This window comes from Pleurodeles waltl, chromosome 9 (assembly GCF_031143425.1).
Source record: "Pleurodeles waltl isolate 20211129_DDA chromosome 9, aPleWal1.hap1.20221129, whole genome shotgun sequence".
Taxonomy (NCBI): Eukaryota; Metazoa; Chordata; class Amphibia; order Caudata; family Salamandridae; genus Pleurodeles; species Pleurodeles waltl.
This window is the reverse complement of record NC_090448.1, coordinates 498,863,711-498,882,414: the sequence shown is the minus strand read 5'-3', so window position 1 is coordinate 498,882,414 and position 18,704 is coordinate 498,863,711. Positions and strand designations below refer to the sequence as shown.

General features: G+C 41.7%; 1 protein-coding gene across 2 annotated transcripts in view; it reads left to right on the top strand.

The window, feature by feature from the left end:
* Window positions 1-4,893: 4,893 nt before the first annotated feature.
* The window catches only part of MTHFD1 (methylenetetrahydrofolate dehydrogenase, cyclohydrolase and formyltetrahydrofolate synthetase 1), a 293,116-nt gene continuing 279,305 nt past the window's right edge, over window positions 4,894-18,704 (top strand). Inside the window, exons 1-3 of one of the 2 annotated variants that reach the window (XM_069207351.1) lie at window positions 4,897-5,055; window positions 6,841-6,934; window positions 17,038-17,122. Coding sequence is in view for 1 of the 2 variants with exons in the window: in XM_069207350.1 (XP_069063451.1) it covers window positions 5,015-5,055; window positions 17,038-17,122 (126 nt within the window). In the remaining variant the exon portion in view is untranslated. Of the gene's footprint in view, window positions 5,056-6,840; window positions 6,935-17,037; window positions 17,123-18,704 lie in introns of both variants that reach the window. The other variant, XM_069207350.1, reaches the window with a different exon arrangement.

Below are 18,704 nucleotides of genomic sequence, written 5' to 3'. Positions count from 1 at the left end.
GAACACAGAAGAAGAAAAGAACACGCAGGAAATGGAGTGCAGGAGCAGAAGAACAGAGAAGAAGAAAAGAACACGCAGGAAATGGAGTGCAGGAGCAGAAGAAAAGAACACGCAGGAAATGGAGTACAGGAGCAGAACAACACAGAAGAAGAAAAGAACACGCAGGAAATGGAGTACAGGAGCAGAAGAACACAGAAGAAGAGAAGAACACAAAGGAAATGGAGTACAGAAGGAGAAGAACACGAAGAAAATGGGGTGAGGACGAGGCGCAGAACACGAAGAAAATGGATACCAGAGGAAGAGCAGAAAACTAAGAAAAATGGACAGAGAGAGGACAGCAGAGGTATGAAGAAAAAGTTGGAAGAGAGAGGGTTCAGAAGACAGAGGTGAGTAACGAGGGGCTGGATGGGGGGAGCGCAGGTACTACTTACGGTTTTGCTGGGAGGTGGCAGGAGCCTGGGCAGGTGGAGCGGCGGGGGAAGCGACCTACCCACTTCCAAAATTCTCTCTCTTGATGTCCTCTCTCATTACTTCAGAGGTTCAATCGCTCTTAGACAAAAACGCGATTCAACCTTCTCTCCCCGATCCATCCGGATTCATCAGTTCCCTTTTTCTTGTTCACAAAAAGAACAAAAAAGTCAGGCCAGTAATCAATCCCAAATCATTCAACCAATTCGTAGTGTATCAACATTTCAAGATGGAAACCATACTTCATCTCAGGGATATTTTACTTCAAAACGACTGGCTAGTCATACTAGATCTTCAGGATGCTTATTTAACCATTCCTATCCATCCTGCTCACAGGAAATTCTTAAAATTTCAATGGAGGTCAAAAACCTATCAGTTTTCCTCCCTTCCTTTCGGCCTTTCTTCTGCTCCCTGGTGTTTCACCAAGATGTTGAAACCTGTTGTAGCCCATCTCAGATCTCTGGGTATCCGATTCATTATTTACCTTAACGACATTCTCATAATGAACCAGAACGTGTCTTCTCTTCTTTCTCACCTCCACACCACAACCTTGCTCTTCACCGACCTAGGTTTCCTCATAAATCACGAAAAATCCATGGTCGTCCCTTCTCAACAAATAGAATTTTTAGGGTTCCGTACAGACTCTGGGGGTTATTCTAACTTTGGAGGAGTGTTAATCCGTCCCATAAGTGACGGTAAAGTGACGGATATACCACCAGCCGTATTACGAGTTCCATAGGATATAATGGACTCGTAATACGGCTGGTGGTAAATCCGTCACTTTTCCGTCACTTTTGGGACGGATTAACACCTCCTCCAAAGTTAGAATAACCCCCTCTGTCTCAGCCACCCTCCATCTTCCTCCCTCAAAGGTTTCTGCAATCAAAAAAGAACTTACTCTTACGCTCCAAAAGGATTTAATTTCACTCAGGTCCCTGGCAAGAGTGGTAGGTCTTCTTTCTTCTTCAATTCAGGCCATTTTCCAGGCCCCCTCCACTACCGTGCGCTACAACGCCTAAAAATCCTTCACCTTCGCAGGGGTCTCGCTTTTTCCGACCTCATATCTTTAGACGAAGAGTCCCGGATGGAAATTCAGTGGTGGCTATCTCATTTAGATGCCTGGAACGGCAGATCCATCTTCCCCTCTGTGCCCGATCTTGTACTAGAATCAGATGCAAGTCTCACAGGCTGGGGCACCCGCTGTGGTTCGATATCGACTGGCAGTATATGGTCCACAGAGGAGTCAAAATTGCACATAAATTGTTTAGAGCTTCTTGCAGACTCCTTTGCGATCAAACTTTTCACAAAAAACAGAGCCCAGTGTTCCATCCTTCTTCGGATGGACAACATATCCGCAGTACGTTATATCAATCACCTGGGAGGCACCAGATCCAGACCCCTAGCTATTCTAGCCAAGAGCCCTTGGGAGTTTTGTCTCTCCCACAAATTTTCCCTTCTAGCCGAATACCTTCCAGGCTCCCTGAATTCCACGGCAGACTGGCATTTCAGTTACCTCAAAGACACCAGCGACTGGAAACTGCATCTGTCAGTCTTTCAAAAACTCTTGAACAAATGGGGTCCTTTTCGCATAGACCACTTTGCGTCTCTGCTCAACTGTTAGCTTCCACTTTTCTTCAGCTGGCGTCCCGATCCTCTAGCTATCTCCACAGACGCTTTTCTTCAAGACTGGTCCCAGTTGCTCAATTATGCCTTTCCTCCTTTCATTTTAATCACAGAGTTCTAGCCCAGGTCAGGCGTCAAAAAGCCTCTCTAGTAATTGTAGTTCCCTTCTGGCAATCCCAGGTCTGGTTTCCTCCTCTCCTCAAGTTATCGAGGGATTTTCCCCTCCTCTTTCCTGTGTTCCCCTCTCTCCTTCTGGATCCATCCGGATCCCCCCACAATCTAATCCTCAACAATTCATTAACCCTTTCAGCTTGGAAGGTCTCCGGGTTCCCCAACAGACCTTTCCAATTTCGGCAGAGGCTTCAGAATTAATTAGTAATGCCTGGGCTTCTGGCACAAGACGAGCCTACAGATCAGCCTGGTCTCTTTGGTCAGGCTGGTGTGTGGGAAAATGTGCCAATCCCTTTTCAGCGGATCTAAACTTAATTATTAATTTCCTAGCAGCCCAGGCAAGCGCAGGTAAGTTGTATAGAACTATAAATCTCTATAGCTCTGCCATTTCTATGCACCATCGTTATATCGATGGCAAGCCTATAGGGGAACATCTTTTAATATGTCGCCTCTTGAAGGGAGTAAAATTGTCGAAACCTCCGTCCTCCAAATATTTCCATATTTGGGACGTTTCTCTAGTTTTTAACCTGTTTCTCTCTTGGCCGGACAATTCAAACCTTTTGTTGAAAATGCTTTCTGCCAAGCCAACAATGTTGCTGTGTTTAATTTCTATTAAACAAGTCTCTGATGTTAAGTCTTTGGATGTTTCTCCCTGTCATTTCATGCCTACGGGTGTCCTATTTCACATTTCCAAACGCAACAAAACCAATCTTCATTCTGTCTTCTACCCCTTTTTTCCTGATAAACCAAAACTTTGTGTGGGTCTCTGTTTAAAGGAATATGAAAAAAGAACCTGTAACCTGAGAATGTCCTCTTCCCACCAACTTTTAATTTCCTTCCGAAAACCTCACAACCCAGTTTCATCAGCCACCTTAGCCCGTTGGGTTATCTCCATAGCGGGTATAGATATTGCCACTTTTGGTGCTGATTCTTCCAGGGGAGCAATGGCTTACAAACCCTTTTCGTTGGGTTCCAGTTTGGAGGACATTCTCAGGTCAGCCGATTGGTCTAATGATAATGTTTTTAGAACCTTTTATTGCAAGCCTGTTAAAACCGCAACTTCTTTGGTCATTGACAAGCTTTAAACTTGCATAATAGAGCCTCCGGTCTTGACATAAAATGTAGATTTTCCTAGTAAGTTATGACGGAAAGTCTTAATTTTATTAAAGACATCGAGGCGAATATTATCCTGCCGCTATTTTTACTAAGACGTATGTTTTCTTTCCATCCCAGCGACTCCTGCATTACCCCCGTCATCGGGATTATTCCAGCCTCACTATTTCTGCTCCTGCCAACGCTACACTTCAAGGTTCAGCATTCCAGCTTTCTCAGGACCTTCGTTCTTCACCAAGTTTTGCCTGGCTCGTTTCCTGTGTTCAAGACGTTTTCGCTTTCTTTCTCGCTTTGGGAATTATAGGACTGATTTTTCCTTTGTTTCATGACTCTGTTTGACCTGCTCGCACAAGAAAAGAGGGCTGCTTGTAGTCAAGGGTGTACTCTATGGTCTGTGATGACTCCTTATTGGTCCAGTGTTTGACTACTGTTTTTCTCCCATTGGCTAGCCTGTTACTAAGCCCTTTGGGAGTTGTAGTTCTTGACTGCTGCTGTTTAAAATAAAGTAGGAAAAGAATGCATAATATTCGCCTCCATGTCTTTAATAAAATTAAGACTTTCCGTCATAACTTACGAGGAAAATCAACAATAAACCAAGAAAAGGAAGCATAATAGAGGCCTCCGGTCTTGTAATAAAATCCCTGGTCTGGTGAAGCTATGTGAATATTTAACTGGGAAACTTAAGATCTCTGCAAATTGTGGTAGTCAATTTACATATAAATGGCGTAATGTGCATGACAGGGTCAGGCCAGTCTAATCTGGTGTCGTGTTCACCTGCACTCATGCGACTTTAGTTTCTGCATACAACAAAGAAAAATGTAGCAAACGAGGCTGCAGCTAAAAACACCTTACACTTATGTGACAAGTTTTCTTAACTAATGCCAACTAGTTCGGTTCCAGTCTTTCCTGCAGCTGCAAGCTTTCTGAGGTTGAGATAATTATCAAATTTAAAGTAAAGATGTAGATAACCCTGAGCGATTGGGCATGTCCGTTTATCAGCAGCAGCCACGCCTACAAGCTGGGATATTAATATCATTATTAATCTCCTGAAAACGTTTGAAGATATCCCGCCCTTCATGCGGAATGTTACTGCTGTTTTGTAATCATGTATTCACCTAACATTTGATTTAAAATTGAAATTCGAACGAGCTAGGCAAAGGTAGTGTCTTACTTGGAGTAAAAATAAAAAATCCAGCTATATTAGTTGTCTCTGCATGCACAACTACATTTTTTCAAAAAGACTCGCAGCAGTGAAAAGACTGACTTTCTTTCTATTTCCAGTCACACATGAGACCCGCCTCCTCCGTGTTGGCGCCATGAGCAGAACATCTCTTCTTTACAGGTCGCTCCTTCTGCGGGATATTAGCACACGCATTCAACAGTGGCCATGTTGCGGTCAGGCGCGAAGAGTAATGACTCCCTTTCCCCACTGTGCTAGCGAAGTTGATTCAATGTTTCGCCTGACGCTATCATGGCAGCCGAGGGGGGCAGACACTTTACCTTGCTAACTTGCCATTGCGCATGCGTGCAACCTTCATCTCTGAAACTTTAAGAGTGTGCAGAAGGGAGGAATTGCTGCATTATCGGTAACCCTTGGAGCAGAGGTGCTACCGTGTTCTTTAACACCATCTACCCAGCTATGTCTACAGCAGCGGTGCTAAGCGGCAAGACGGTCTCTGCGTGAGTAGCCGCACCCGTTTCAGAAAGTGGGGCGCGCAGGGTTGACTGGCGATTATAGTTCAGTATAACAAAACATCTCACATCTGGGTAGTAGCAGGCACTGCACATGGGACAGCACACGGTGTATTAACTGAGCAGCAGACACTTTGGTCCTGCTGCACAACTCGCTGCAGCCCATGTGTGCGACTGTATAATTGCGTTTGTGAATAGATGCTCATAACAGTTTTATCTGGTTCTTTTCCGCGAATTAATGGCTATATTATCAGCGTTCCCTGTCTGTTAATTTTTAGAAAATCAGTTTCTCATATGACTTTCTAATTGTATTTTACGTCGTCTCTCTGCAAGACCCCGGCCCCCACATTACCTTTTTATTTTTGCTTCCTGATGTTCGCTAACATATCTCTTCCTTCCCGCTGGAGCGCAGGAGGGCCAGTTGCTCCTCCATACAATGGTGCATGAATACCGAGGACCCGTAGAGCAAGAATTAATAGAAATGTGAATACTTAATACAGAAATTTCGTATTTATAAAATGCCGACTGTTCATTTATGCAGACTGGGATGCGGCGTAATAACCGCGCACGTGTTTTTTTATTCACATGGCGCGCCTACTCTGGGAGCACCATGTCGATTTCACTGTGAACTGTTTCCGTGATTATAGTGTAATTGCTGACTTGTGTTAGTCCTGCTTCAGCGTGCTAAGCACATGTCGTGCGGGATGCCTTTTAATGTAATGTATAGTCCAGAAAGTAAGCTCCGATCGCTGGTTTGTTCACCAAGCCCGTGCCGCTTTATTGTCCAAAGTGGGCTTTCTCTGAACGCTCAAAGCAGCGCACGCAGCTAAGTTCGATGTCCAAAGTGAAGTCCTTAGATTTTATGCATTGTGGGTTTCTTGTCCATCGGATTCTGCTGCTCTAAGGCTACTTTGTAGCACTTAGTTTAGAAGTTTCCTTCTATCATATGGATCAGTCTTTCTCGTTTATGTTTAAAAGGAATATCTTTCATCCCCCCAGGAAACTCAAAATCATACACTAAGCACAGCCTCCAGATTTGTATTCACTCTTATTGGAGGAGGCCATAATGCATTGTTGGAAGGAATGGCTCAGATGCTTTCCAATTCAGAATTCCGCCTATTCAGACCACACATACTATCGAGTGTTTTACCCCGTCCTGCGATACAAACGCTCCCCGGCCGTCTTCAATAAATGTTGTTGTATCTTGTACATATGATAACTTAGTTAGGTGGACTTCATGACTCCCAATAAGCGTGCAGAAAATGTTTTCTTATTCCTACAATGCTCCTCAGAAATAGACTTTGCCATTTTACTATATTATGACAATTGTGCTTTAATTGAGAGGCTGGAGCATGTATGTGAGTTGCTCATACCTCCATGTAAATGTTCCTCTACCCTCTCCTTAGTCTTTCACACAGCAGAAGCACAATCCATTATGCATTATTTTACCATCTATTAATACTTCCAATTTGGCCTCACTTCATACACCACAACTTTCATTGATGCCTCTACCCTCTCCGAAGGAGCATCGCAACAGTAAAATACAGTCACTTGTGGGGGACACCAAGTTTGTGGTGATAGTCCATGTAACCAATCCACATTTAAAATAGCTTAAGAACTGTACATGTGAGAGGCATATTGCGTAACCATTCCAATTTAAAACATGTTCAGTGAGGCTATACAGTCGATGTTAAGCAGCAGCCCACATTTACTCTGGTGTGTGTGTGTGTTTTTTTTTTTTTTTTTTTTTTTTTTTTCTGTTCTCTTGTGCAGTTTGGCGAAGAGCCCACTTGATTTCAGCAAATGACAGAAGATCTTTGCCCCTGTCTCTTCTGCAGTGCTCAAGGTCTGCTGATGCAAAGATTAGGTAAACAATTCAGGGCTGATACTAAAACTTCCCAGCTATGTAAAGGTCGTATGCCCTTGAAAATGTTTGGCAACAATGCAAGCTGGGCCTCGGGTTTGTTATGAAATGACACCAACTAACATGAGATCTTGCGTAGTTGAGACACATTTGAAAGGCCACTTCTGTCTAAACAATGCTGAACAAAGTCTTTAATCCTTTTAAAGTGTTTATTCCTGTTACGTTGTCGGTTGTGCAAAGGACCTACCTTCCCACCGAAGATAAAACTCCAGAAGCATACACTTATATCTGTCTGTGCACATGTACCTGTTCTAACCTTTCAGTCAAGAAAAGCACGAGCAGCTTTTGCACTTTTCACAGTTTTTCACTTTGAACCTATAAAAAGAGTTGACTTTGGCTAGCCTGTGAATTATCTACTTTGTGGACATCAATTTCTTTATCTATGGGAACATTGAATGTTTTTCTGTTAAACCAAAATATTACATGTAAAAACATATGCAAATCAGTTTGAGAACGTTTACTATCCAATTGCTTATTTTGATCTTATTACTTCCTCCTTCATGAATGTGGGTGCCTCATCTTCCGACCTTTTTGAGGGTCGTTTTCTTTACTTATAACAGAATGGGGAAGATTTTATTGGCCAGTTTAATAATGTTTACTTGCAGAGTTAGTTGAAGGATTGTGTAGATTTGAGATCACAAATTGATGCATGATTTGTTTGAGCCAGCACATTTCAACGACTGGGAGTGCCTCTTTGTTGCATTCCTTTCTATCGTTTTTATCTTTTATGTGTCATTGCCCTGTTGGTGGGGAAGGGCGGAGGACTGTGTTAAATTAGTGCTGTCCCACATCCTAGAAGTTATTTGAACCCCCAACTGTGAGGCCACAGGCCCTTGGTGTTGACCTGCAAGCAACCCTAGGCACCTTTCAGCCTCATTTGTGAACTACAGCTTTTATCCTTAGATGAAATCATCTCAGCCCACTGTTGGGCACAACCCTCTCGAAAATGGAGACTCCCTAACTTAGGTGAGGCTATAGGGAGTGAGTACTCAACAACATTTTCCCAGAGCAAGATGTACAGCCTGTGACATGGCGGAAGACCAAACTAATGCAGGCAGGGTGAGGGTCAGGGTTTGTGTAAGGTGGATGTAGAGGAAACAAAGCATGTACATGGTGTAGACGGTGAGTTGTGCGGGTATTTGAGGGTCAAATCATATTCTTCCAATTTCTTAGTCCCATTAAGTGCCATTATGTGATAGATGTTGACAAGCCACAGAAGGTTTGAGTTAAGCTTGAGCCAGATGGGTAGCTCTGGTTCAGCTTGAGGTTCTCTTGATTCCCCAAGCTCAAAACGAACCAAGCCTTCTAGCTTCTGTCTGACACCCACACTATAACCTCATGTACCAAGGATTAAAATCAAAGTATTAACTTTTGATGTAAAATAAGTCCAAAATTACTGGTGATTGAATGTCCTCAACGTACAACATGACTATAGACATTTCCTGAGTGCCAATATTGGTTGTTGAAAGTTTTCTCTGCTTTAAAATAAAAAAATAAAAACCTGTGATTTAATTGAGAGCATTATTAATATAGCCTTTGTAGATTTTATCTAGTTTAATGTAACTCCAAAATGTTTGACTATATTTTCGTATTATCTGAATCTGTTTCCCCATTTTATTTTTTTATTTGTTTTATTTTTTCAGCATTCTTTGCCCTGTATCGTACTAGATTTGACAAATATTATCTTCCTCCTAGATATTTACTCCACTTGACACCCAGATGGTACAGAATTGTCACCTGCCTTTGCTTGGCAGTAATAACAATATTGCACTGATATGAACCTCCATATTAGCCGGAGAAATACAAAGTACTCCTACTAATAAATAAGGCACTTTATGGGATTGTTCGCCACTACATCAAAAGCAAAGTCCAAAATGACAACCTGGGCTGACGTTGAAGCCCCTCGTTTGAGATCTTGATGTGGAATAGTCTTTTCTCTGTTCGTACATCAACAAGGTTTTAGAATCGGTTTCCACCAGACCTTAAAATCTTAATAACTTGATGTCCAATGGGACCCTAGACATTTATCTGTACATATCTTTGCTTGCATGGAACTTTCTTGGATATTCTGACTTCTCCCCCCCTTATATTTTCCCACTTCAAAGAGAAGTGCACAGCGAGGTGCTATAAGTTATAATAGTTGCAGCATATTTCTTTCGGAAATGGGGGATGGATTCATTGCAGAGGAGCATCTTTAACGAGTGAGAGATTAGAGGATTGCATTTGTTGCAGCATTTCCTGTCAAAAAAAAAGGTTTAGGGACTTTCAGTTGGGCTTAGTTGTTGTTAGAATATACTATATTTGGGCCACTGGTATTATTTGTCAGGGAAGGACTAAATTTTTTGGATTGGCTGACTAAATTATGTGGCAAGCAAGGCAAATTGTGAAATAATATGACTGAGAAATTGTGTTGTTGATTGACTCGGTGTGAGCCCTGGTCAAGCAACAGCCACAATCTCTTGCAGGGTGAACCTCATTTAGTCACTCTATTAACCTGTGCCTAACCCTGGGTAGCGTGGTACAAAAAGCAGTCAGGCTAAACTTAGAGGCAATGTGTTGAGTATTTATGGAGTTCTCAAACTGCATTACAGTGAAAACACAATAAAATACCAAACTAATTTAGAAAAATAGAGAGCATTTTAATAAATTCTTTGACAACCAAACCATTAAAATCTAATTAGTAGAACCAGAGTTCTGAAGTTTTAAAGTTTGAGGTTCAAAATAGCAAGTCCTCAGTTTTGGAAAAAGGCCACCTGGGCACCTTTAGCACCACAACTAGGGGTCTTTGAATGGATGGAGCCCTCTTGGGTGTTCAAGACTCACTGAGGCAGGGTCTAGGTGCAGGTTTAAGATGGTGCAAACCTGGTTTGTCCCTGTGGCTCAGAACGGGAGACCAGCTAAACTAGCCCTTGGACTCACTTCTGAAGTTCTGGGTGCAGGTGGTGATGCAGGGCTCTACAGCAGAGCTGGCCCCTGAAAGTTTCAAGCAGGCGCCAGTCAGCAAAGCAGTCTTTCCGGGTACCACAGCAGTATGGCAGAGTACACAGTAGGTCACAGAAGCACATAGTCTTCCGAGAGTCTTTCTGCAGGTCCAGTAGTTAAATGAAGATGGGCCTCGGACACTATTTTTATACCCTGGTGCCCTGCTCATAGACGTTGGGTCAAGTTTTCAGAAGGGTTCTCTGAAGTTCCAGGAGTTTCCTGCCTCCCCTGCCCTGGCTTCTAGCTGGCTGCACAGAGAATACAGGGTCGTTATGCGGAAAACACAATGGATGCAGATTAGCATAATTCCAGTGGCCCAGGCCATTGCGGAGTGAGTGTGATGACAAATGATAAGGATAAAACACCTGTATGTTCCAGCTACAAAACATGTATGCTTTTGATCCCACCACTGCCCACTTGAACCTACCATCCACATTTTCTGCCTTTTCAGAATAGTCTGTCATGACGGCTGACCCATTGTTCAGTACCTACCGTGATCATCCAGGCTGTCAGGAAAAAAACTGTAGAAATGAGCTGGGGTGTTGAGATTTTAGTTTGAGGCCTGGGGTCTGATGTTTCCACACCTCTTCAGTCTGCTGGATAATGTACATTTTCTAAAACTCCATCTTGTTCTGTAGCGTTTGTTTTCCCATTTGACTTTTCCACCAAAAAACTGTTTGTTCTTTTTAACAACACTAGCACCTGCTCAAACTCTAGCAAGCATTACCTTTTCCCCTCCCATTTCTTATATGCCAATATGTCTTGCCATGGCACACCATTGACTTTTTTTTTTTTATTTTTTTTTTTAATGGGTTCCTTTTTTCTTTTCAAATACGCAGTAGCCATTAAAAGTGTAAACATATTAAAAAGTAAAAATTATGCTGTCTACAAGTGTGCTTTATATCTTTGCAAAAAAAAAAATGACTTCTCCAGAAAAATAAGTGAAAAGAAACATGAAATGAAAGGAGGTTGTCCTACTAGCTCTGGCAGTGAAGTGGACTTCTTTTTAAATAGATGTGCACAAATGCAAGAGCAAAATTCTGTTGCTCTGAGTGAAGAGAGCCAGTTGCTATAGTGCATTGACACCTGATGTAACCTGTAGTGGACGGACGCTAAATGTAAATGACACGCAAACAGACTTTTGATGAAGTGAGAGGACCAAAAGTGCACTTATTTTTGAGGGCCGTCACTTATTTACTGTGAGCAAAAGACACATATGGGAAAGACGGAGGAAGAAAAAAACGAAAAAGCGTCACAATGGGAGAAAGCTGCAAGAGTGAGCCAAATGGGCAGTAAATGTATTGAAGAGGTCGGAGATGGCTTCAGGATTACGCTGCCTCAGTATTCCGTGTTGGCACATTTAATTGCAGCAGCCATGTGTTTCAAAGTAGAGCTTTGAGCACCGGCACGTTTTTATTTACAAATTAAGCAATGGTTAAAGGGGTCTCTTAGCCAGACCTAAAAAAACATGTAGAAAGTTCAGTAAACGTTTTTGTGTTAGTGCCACCAATGCATAAGACTGAAGAGAAACCATTTGCTACCTTTGTTTTTTTATGACTTGCCTAGATCTTATCTTGTACTGCAACATTTAGAACGTTTGCTTTTACGGTCTGTTAAGGTGGTAGTAGTTTTAAAGGCCTGTGTTAAGATGGCAGGAGCTGTGCACCCTTCATTTTTGAAGCTGTATGAGTAAGGTCGGATGGGATGACTCTTTCCATTTTAAAGGTCGGCTTGAAATTACTAAATTACATTTTATTTTATTTTCATTCAGTCATCCATTGTGTTCAGGGGGATAGAAAAATGGGCTGTTAGATTGTTTTTCAGCACAATGCTTCTCTTTATTGTCATTACCCTGTGTGTAAGGGCTATCTTTGCTTCAACTTTCTTGGCTCACTGTCACAATACAGGGAGTGCAGAATTATTAGGCAAATGAGTATTTTGACCACATCATCCTCTTTATGCATGTTGTCTTACTCCAAGCTGTATAGGCTCGAAAGCCTACTACCAATTAAGCATATTAGGTGATGTGCATCTCTGTAATGAGAAGGGGTGTGGTCTAATGACATCAACACCCTATATCAGGTGTGCATAATTATTAGGCAACTTCCTTTCCTTTGGCAAAATGGGTCAAAAGAAGGACTTGACAGGCTCAGAAAAGTCAAAAATAGTGAGATATCTTGCAGAGGGATGCAGCACTCTTAAAATTGCAAAGCTTCTGAAGCGTGATCATCGAACAATCAAGCGTTTCATTCAAAATAGTCAACAGGGTCGCAAGAAGCGTGTGGAAAAACCAAGGCGCAAAATAACTGCCCATGAACTGAGAAAAGTCAAGCGTGCAGCTGCCACGATGCCACTTGCCACCAGTTTGGCCATATTTCAGAGCTGCAACATCACTGGAGTGCCCAAAAGCACAAGGTGTGCAATACTCCGAGACATGGCCAAGGTAAGAAAGGCTGAAAGACGACCACCACTGAACAAGACACACAAGCTGAAACGTCAAGACTGGGCCAAGAAATATCTCAAGACTGATTTTTCTAAGGTTTTATGGACTGATGAAATGAGAGTGAGTCTTGATGGGCCAGATGGATGGGCCCGTGGCTGGATTGGTAAAGGGCAGAGAGCTCCAGTCCGACTCAGACGCCAGCAAGGTGGAGGTGGAGTACTGGTTTGGGCTGGTATCATCAAAGATGAGCTTGTGGGGCCTTTTCGGGTTGAGGATGGAGTCAAGCTCAACTCCCAGTCCTACTGCCAGTTCCTGGAAGACACCTTCTTCAAGCAGTGGTACAGGAAGAAGTCTGCATCCTTCAAGAAAAACATGATTTTCATGCAGAACAATGCTCCATCACACGCGTCCAAGTACTCCACAGCGTGGCTGGCAAGAAAGGGTATAAAAGAAGGAAATCTAATGACATGGCCTCCTTGTTCACCTGATCTGAACCCCATTGAGAATCTGTGGTCCATCATCAAATGTGAGATTTACAAGGAGGGAAAACAGTACACCTCTCTGAACAGTGTCTGGGAGGCTGTGGTTGCTGCTGCACGCAATGTTGATGGTGAACAGATCAAAACACTGACAGAATCCATGGATGGCAGGCTTTTGAGTGTCCTTGCAAAGAAAGGTGGCTATATTGGTCACTGATTTGTTTTTGTTTTGTTTTTGAATGTCAGAAATGTATATTTGTGAATGTTGAGATGTTATATTGGTTTCACTGGTAATAAATAATTGAAATGGGTATATATTTGTTTTTTGTTAAGTTGCCTAATAATTATGCACAGTAATAGTCACCTGCACACACAGATATCCCCCTAACATAGCTAAAACTAAAAACAAACTAAAAACTACTTCCAAAAATATTCAGCTTTGATATTAATGAGTTTTTTGGGTTCATTGAGAACATGGTTGTTGTTCAATAATAAAATTAATCCTCAAAAATACAACTTGCCTAATAATTCTGCACTCCCTGTACATTGTCTGAGCACCTAGCATCGGTATGCTTTTGTGTCTCTTTATCCTTGCAGCTCTGAAGGTTTGCGTTGATTCCAATCTGTGTATGTTTTCCTTTGGTTTTTAATAGTGTGGGAGCTCAATGCCTGATGGAGCGAAATGGGAGTGGTGTTGTATATCGGGTGTTGTTGCCAAGTCAGAGGAATTAGGTGTTTTGCTATGCAATTAATGGCACTGTTATGAGGTGTGAAAAGGGAAAACAGTATTATTACATTGTTTTAATGACGCTGTGTGTCATTATCGTGGTGCTTTTTTGTATTCAAACAAAGCCGGCTTGGTTCCTTCCCATCCCCATGCTACCTCTTTATTTTCAGATGTGTTTATATTTTCTGGTTTAACGCTTCCAGTAGCTATACTATTGTCCTTCCCATGGCCTGCACAGGATTTGTTAGTGATGAATTAAGTGTAAGAGGGTTCTTAAGCTTCTGCTGTTCTATTGCCAGTAGGCATTGGTTCATGCTGGAGTGTATACGTTTCAGTGTTTTTGTGAGTTACAGGATGAACTGGGAACCATCAGCTGTGTTCAAACAGCTAAGTTTGAAGGCGGTGACTAGTTTAGGAGTTGGGTAGCTATACATTAAAGAGGAAATACATGATTTTTAAGCTTTGGGGGACATCTGCCCCAGAAGCGAATGGTGACGAGCAGAATGGTGTAAATGTACTGAGTTGGGTATCATCAAAGAGGTTTGATTTGTATCCATTTAAGAACAGTTTAATAAATTTGTATTTCATTTAGTTCTTGTAGCAGCAGTTGGATGTGTTCTGTGTTGAATGCTGATGATAGGACAAGGCTTAGTGGTGCAGACTGCAGATAGTGCAGAATGCGGCAGCCTGGCTACTCATGGCTATCCCCAGAACTGCATCGGCCAAACCAGCCTTAGCCTCCCTCCATTGGCTTCCTGTCCAGTAAGGGATTCATTTTAAAGCTTTGTGTATGGTAGACAGAGCTCTTCATGATAGGGTACCTTCTTTTATCCAGTGCATGATCACACCCTACACCCCCATAGATCCCTTAGATCCTTACCTGCTACTAGAGTTAACACCTGCTGTGTTAAAAAAAAAAAAAAAAAAAGATGGGGAGGTAGGTCCTTCACATTCAAAGCAGCGAATCTATAGAATTCCCTCCCCATGTCCCTTCGAATGGACATTCCGAACTCTCTTTTCAAGGTAAATTGAAGACTCTACTCTTTCCAGCATAAATTCTCCCTGTGATGCCTTCGTCCTCTTTCAGCGCTGGGAAGCCTTCGGGTAGCTGTGTGCTTTATAAATCTATTAAATTAAACTGTGTCCCCTTTCAAACCTGCAATGTTTTTCAGGTCATCCCAGATGACAATTAATGCTAATTCCATTTTTCTTGTTTGAATGCTATCTGTCAAAAAGAGTTTGTTTTGTGTATTGAAGTCGCAGATCTCATTGAGAAGGCAGTTTTCTCATATTTTTTTTCCCCTTAGGAATGGTCCATTGGAAATTGATCTGCATTTGCTGGGACCTGCTGTTCCTTTTCCACTTTTTTTTTTTTTTACTATGGGTTTAATTTAGGTTGTTCTGGAACTCTTCAGTGGATAATGATGTGTTCATGTTTGCTGTGTCTGATATGGCAGGAGAGGTTTCTTTAAGAAGGCGTTTATATATTGTCAAAGGGCAATGATCTGGAAGTGATATTGCTATGTTTAAGGATTTGATTAGCCCATTTGGTTCTGTTTTTGTTTGAAAGGGTACAGTGTAGTTTGAGTTCATGAGTTGGCAAGATTTAGCAAAGCTTTCAATTGGGTCTATTACTGCCTGCTTTTGCGAAGAGGTGGGTAGCTCATTTGATGAAGTGGTCTTTCAAATAGTTGCAGAGATTGTGAGTATGTTCTGTGCCATGTGAAGTGTATGCAGGTGTATAGAACAGAGTAAGTATTCTGAAAATCTCTTTAGTGGGGTGCATAAAAGGTGGATTTGGACTGGTTATATGAACTCTTGCCTATCTTGATATTTTCCCTGTATATCAAATAGTGTTTGAAACTAAGTTATTCATTCTCGTTCCACATTTTCCAATATTGTTTTTCGTGGCTTATGATTTCTGTTTTGTGGAGTTTCACATCTGTGTCCGCCCCACCCTCTTTTTCAATGTGGTCATTGGTTTGTTGTGGTTATGGTGGAAGCCACTGTGGCAATTTTCTTTGTGGACCTGCCATGATTTGGAGGTGAAACTGAGCAATGAGGGTTGCTTGGAGAGTGTCTAGATCGAGCATCTTTCCTAGTTCTAGTAATGCACTTACTGTAGGACTTATTGGTGACAGTTTTTCCTTGGGGAGGTTAAGGTTAGAGTTGATGATGTTTCCTGCTGTTGTGGTTTTCTCTGATTGAGGTTAGTCCTTTTTGAGGCAAAGGTGGTATTGGGAGTGCAATCTGATTATTCTCCCTGGTGGTTCCTGTTGCCTCCGCCTCCTCCTCCTCCTATGACTCCTTTGTGTGAACTTTCTGGTTGGTATAGAAGTAGAGTTCTAATTGCTGACTTCTTTTGCCTGTTCTATCCTGGTGAGTAAGGTGTTGGCTTTGTCTCAGTATCAAGCACTTTCGTTAAACAGTGTTTGATGGATTGTTGCTGTGCTACTTCTGAGGTTATTTGGTCGCTACAGCAGCTTAGTTAGCATTGCCAATTTACCTTGCCCATCTGAATGACGTGAATAGGAATTTATTGTTGTGCGTGATTTTAATTTGAGTTTAGACACTTTATATGAACAACGTTTGCCTGGTTGGTTTGGTGATCTGTTGGGTCATCGGAGACATGGTGACGTTGCGTACCCTGTTGTGCAGGGCTCAGAAAACACTTTCAACTTCAAGAAAAGTTGCACTATGGTGCCACAATTGGAAAAAGAAACAAACATCAAAAGGAATCAGTTCCGTGCTGCCCAAAAGCAGTTTTACAGCACTGCTCCAGATCAGTTCAATTTCTAATGCATTTGACTTGACTAACATTTAGGCATCTGCATAAGCAAACAAACATGTTTTACTAAACTCTGTTTTAATATGCATTTACTAATCTGGCTACAGAGTCCCTAAGAAACAGTATGGTACATCATGGAATGGGCAGGCTCCACTGGAGTCACTGTTACAAGGTTCGGTTGGACTGGGAATAAGATGGTGCCATCACACCTTGCAAAGAACCCTTTTTACGTCGGTTGAGCATTGAAGATGTCAATTTGAAGTTGATAAAGTATGTACCATAAGTGTGTGTGTGTGTGTGTGTGTGTGTGTATATGTATATATATATATAATATATTTGTCTGGGGTGGCGTTGTGAGCAATTTAGCAAACACACTGCAAGCATTTGAATGGGTTAATAATCTTGCAGATTTACTCAAGCCCCAACTCTTGGAGATATTTTTAACTTCTAATGATTTAAGCAATGATGAGTGAAGAAAGTCGTTTATGCAGTATATAAACCAACAAATGCTATGTGTACTTAACCTCCGTACTAAGTCGTGATCTTTAGCCGTGAATATACACCTTAACAATAAACGTGACAATTCAAAACAAGCATGGGGTTTAAATGGTAAATTATTTTTTTCAGCCTGGTGAGGGAGCGACTTAAAAAGGAAGTTTTATCACTGAAGGAGCAATCACCTGATTTCCGGCCAGGCCTGGCAATTTTGCAGGTACATTTGCTTTTTCACTGAAATTACAATATTGGGATACACATTTACCCCTTGTGTGTGTGTGTGTGTATATATGTGTGTGTGTGTGTGTGTGTGTGTGTGTGTGTGTATGTATATGTATATATATATATATATATAATATATACATACACACACATAGTATCCGTTTGGTTAGAATCGTTATCATTTAGCTTTATGTGATTGTTCTCCGTGATGTAAAGTAATAGCATGTGATTATTATGCATAACTTACAGTGTGTGTGGCTTCACGGAGGAAGGAAACCTCTCTCCTGTGCTTTGCCGAACAACTCTAAGACCCTATCAAATTGAAGGTTGAAAACATAGTGTGGCCCTACTAGTCGACATGTTTTAAAGTTACAAGTAACTACACAGAATCTTTTTTTCAACATTTATGTAGCTTCTGGGGTAGAGGGAATGCTCCCCCATGTTGCAGAGGGAAATGGACAATCTAGAGGCTGCTATTTTGCCATCCCCTGATTCATTGCTCTCCTTCCCCACTACTACCTCACATATAGAAATATGCCAGAAAAACCAAAGGCGGATTCTAGCTACATGCTCCTTTTGCTTTATTCACATAATTAGATGTTTAAGGGAAGTATGGTTTAGTTAAAAAGAAAAAGGGGGCCCCCCATGGCAAATGACAGTACCTGGAAATTATATATATATATATATATATATATATTGCTACTATCCCTGATCATTAGAGGCCTCACTGGACGCAGCCATGGTCGTAACTCATTTTCCTTCAGCTGTCTCGGTGTCGAACCCCTTCCACTCGCTCGGAGGGCCCTAGGCACAAAGCCATTTACAAGAAAGCATTTTTGGATGCACCCTGATTCTTTGTATGCAATCGGGAACGAGAACGGCTTTTGTATAGGCATAAGTAGGAATTAACAAAATATTTCCTGGTGTACCCTCTGAACACTGGGAACTATTACCGTTTTTTTTTTAGTAGACATGGAAAAATTCGTGAATTTTAAAATTCACAAATCTGCACCCACTCAATGGTGTAAAACTGCCGATGCAGATTTACAAACAAAGTTGTGACTTAGATGTGTTAATTCTGTTGCCATGTTTCAGAGGTGTGGCACCCTTAACATGAAAGTGAGCTAGTCAAAGAGGGCCACTAATAAGAAAGAAGAAAATGGCAAAATCGAACAATTTAAAAAATAAACCACAAAAACATTGGAATGTTTATATAACAGAGCGTGCGTAGAGTGCCGAACTGTGGCTTGACATAATTACAATTGGTGGATGCCATCAGACCTCCATTCTTAGCTGGAATGGAAATTTATAACACATACAAATGTGATACCTAGAATAAAACAAACCAGTAATTACAGTGTATACGACAGCTAAACTCCTGGCAGTTTCCACTAGCACACGGTTGTGCTGAAAGCACTACAAAGCCAGACGCAGATGTATAGAGTAGACACAATCATTACCTCTGTGTACAGTGTTCTAACCTGCAGGCAGGCTAAACTACATGAGCCAAGCACAAGATTCTTTCAAATGACCTCTTGTGCAGATATCTGGCTTATTACTTGTAGCTAAGGGGCAGT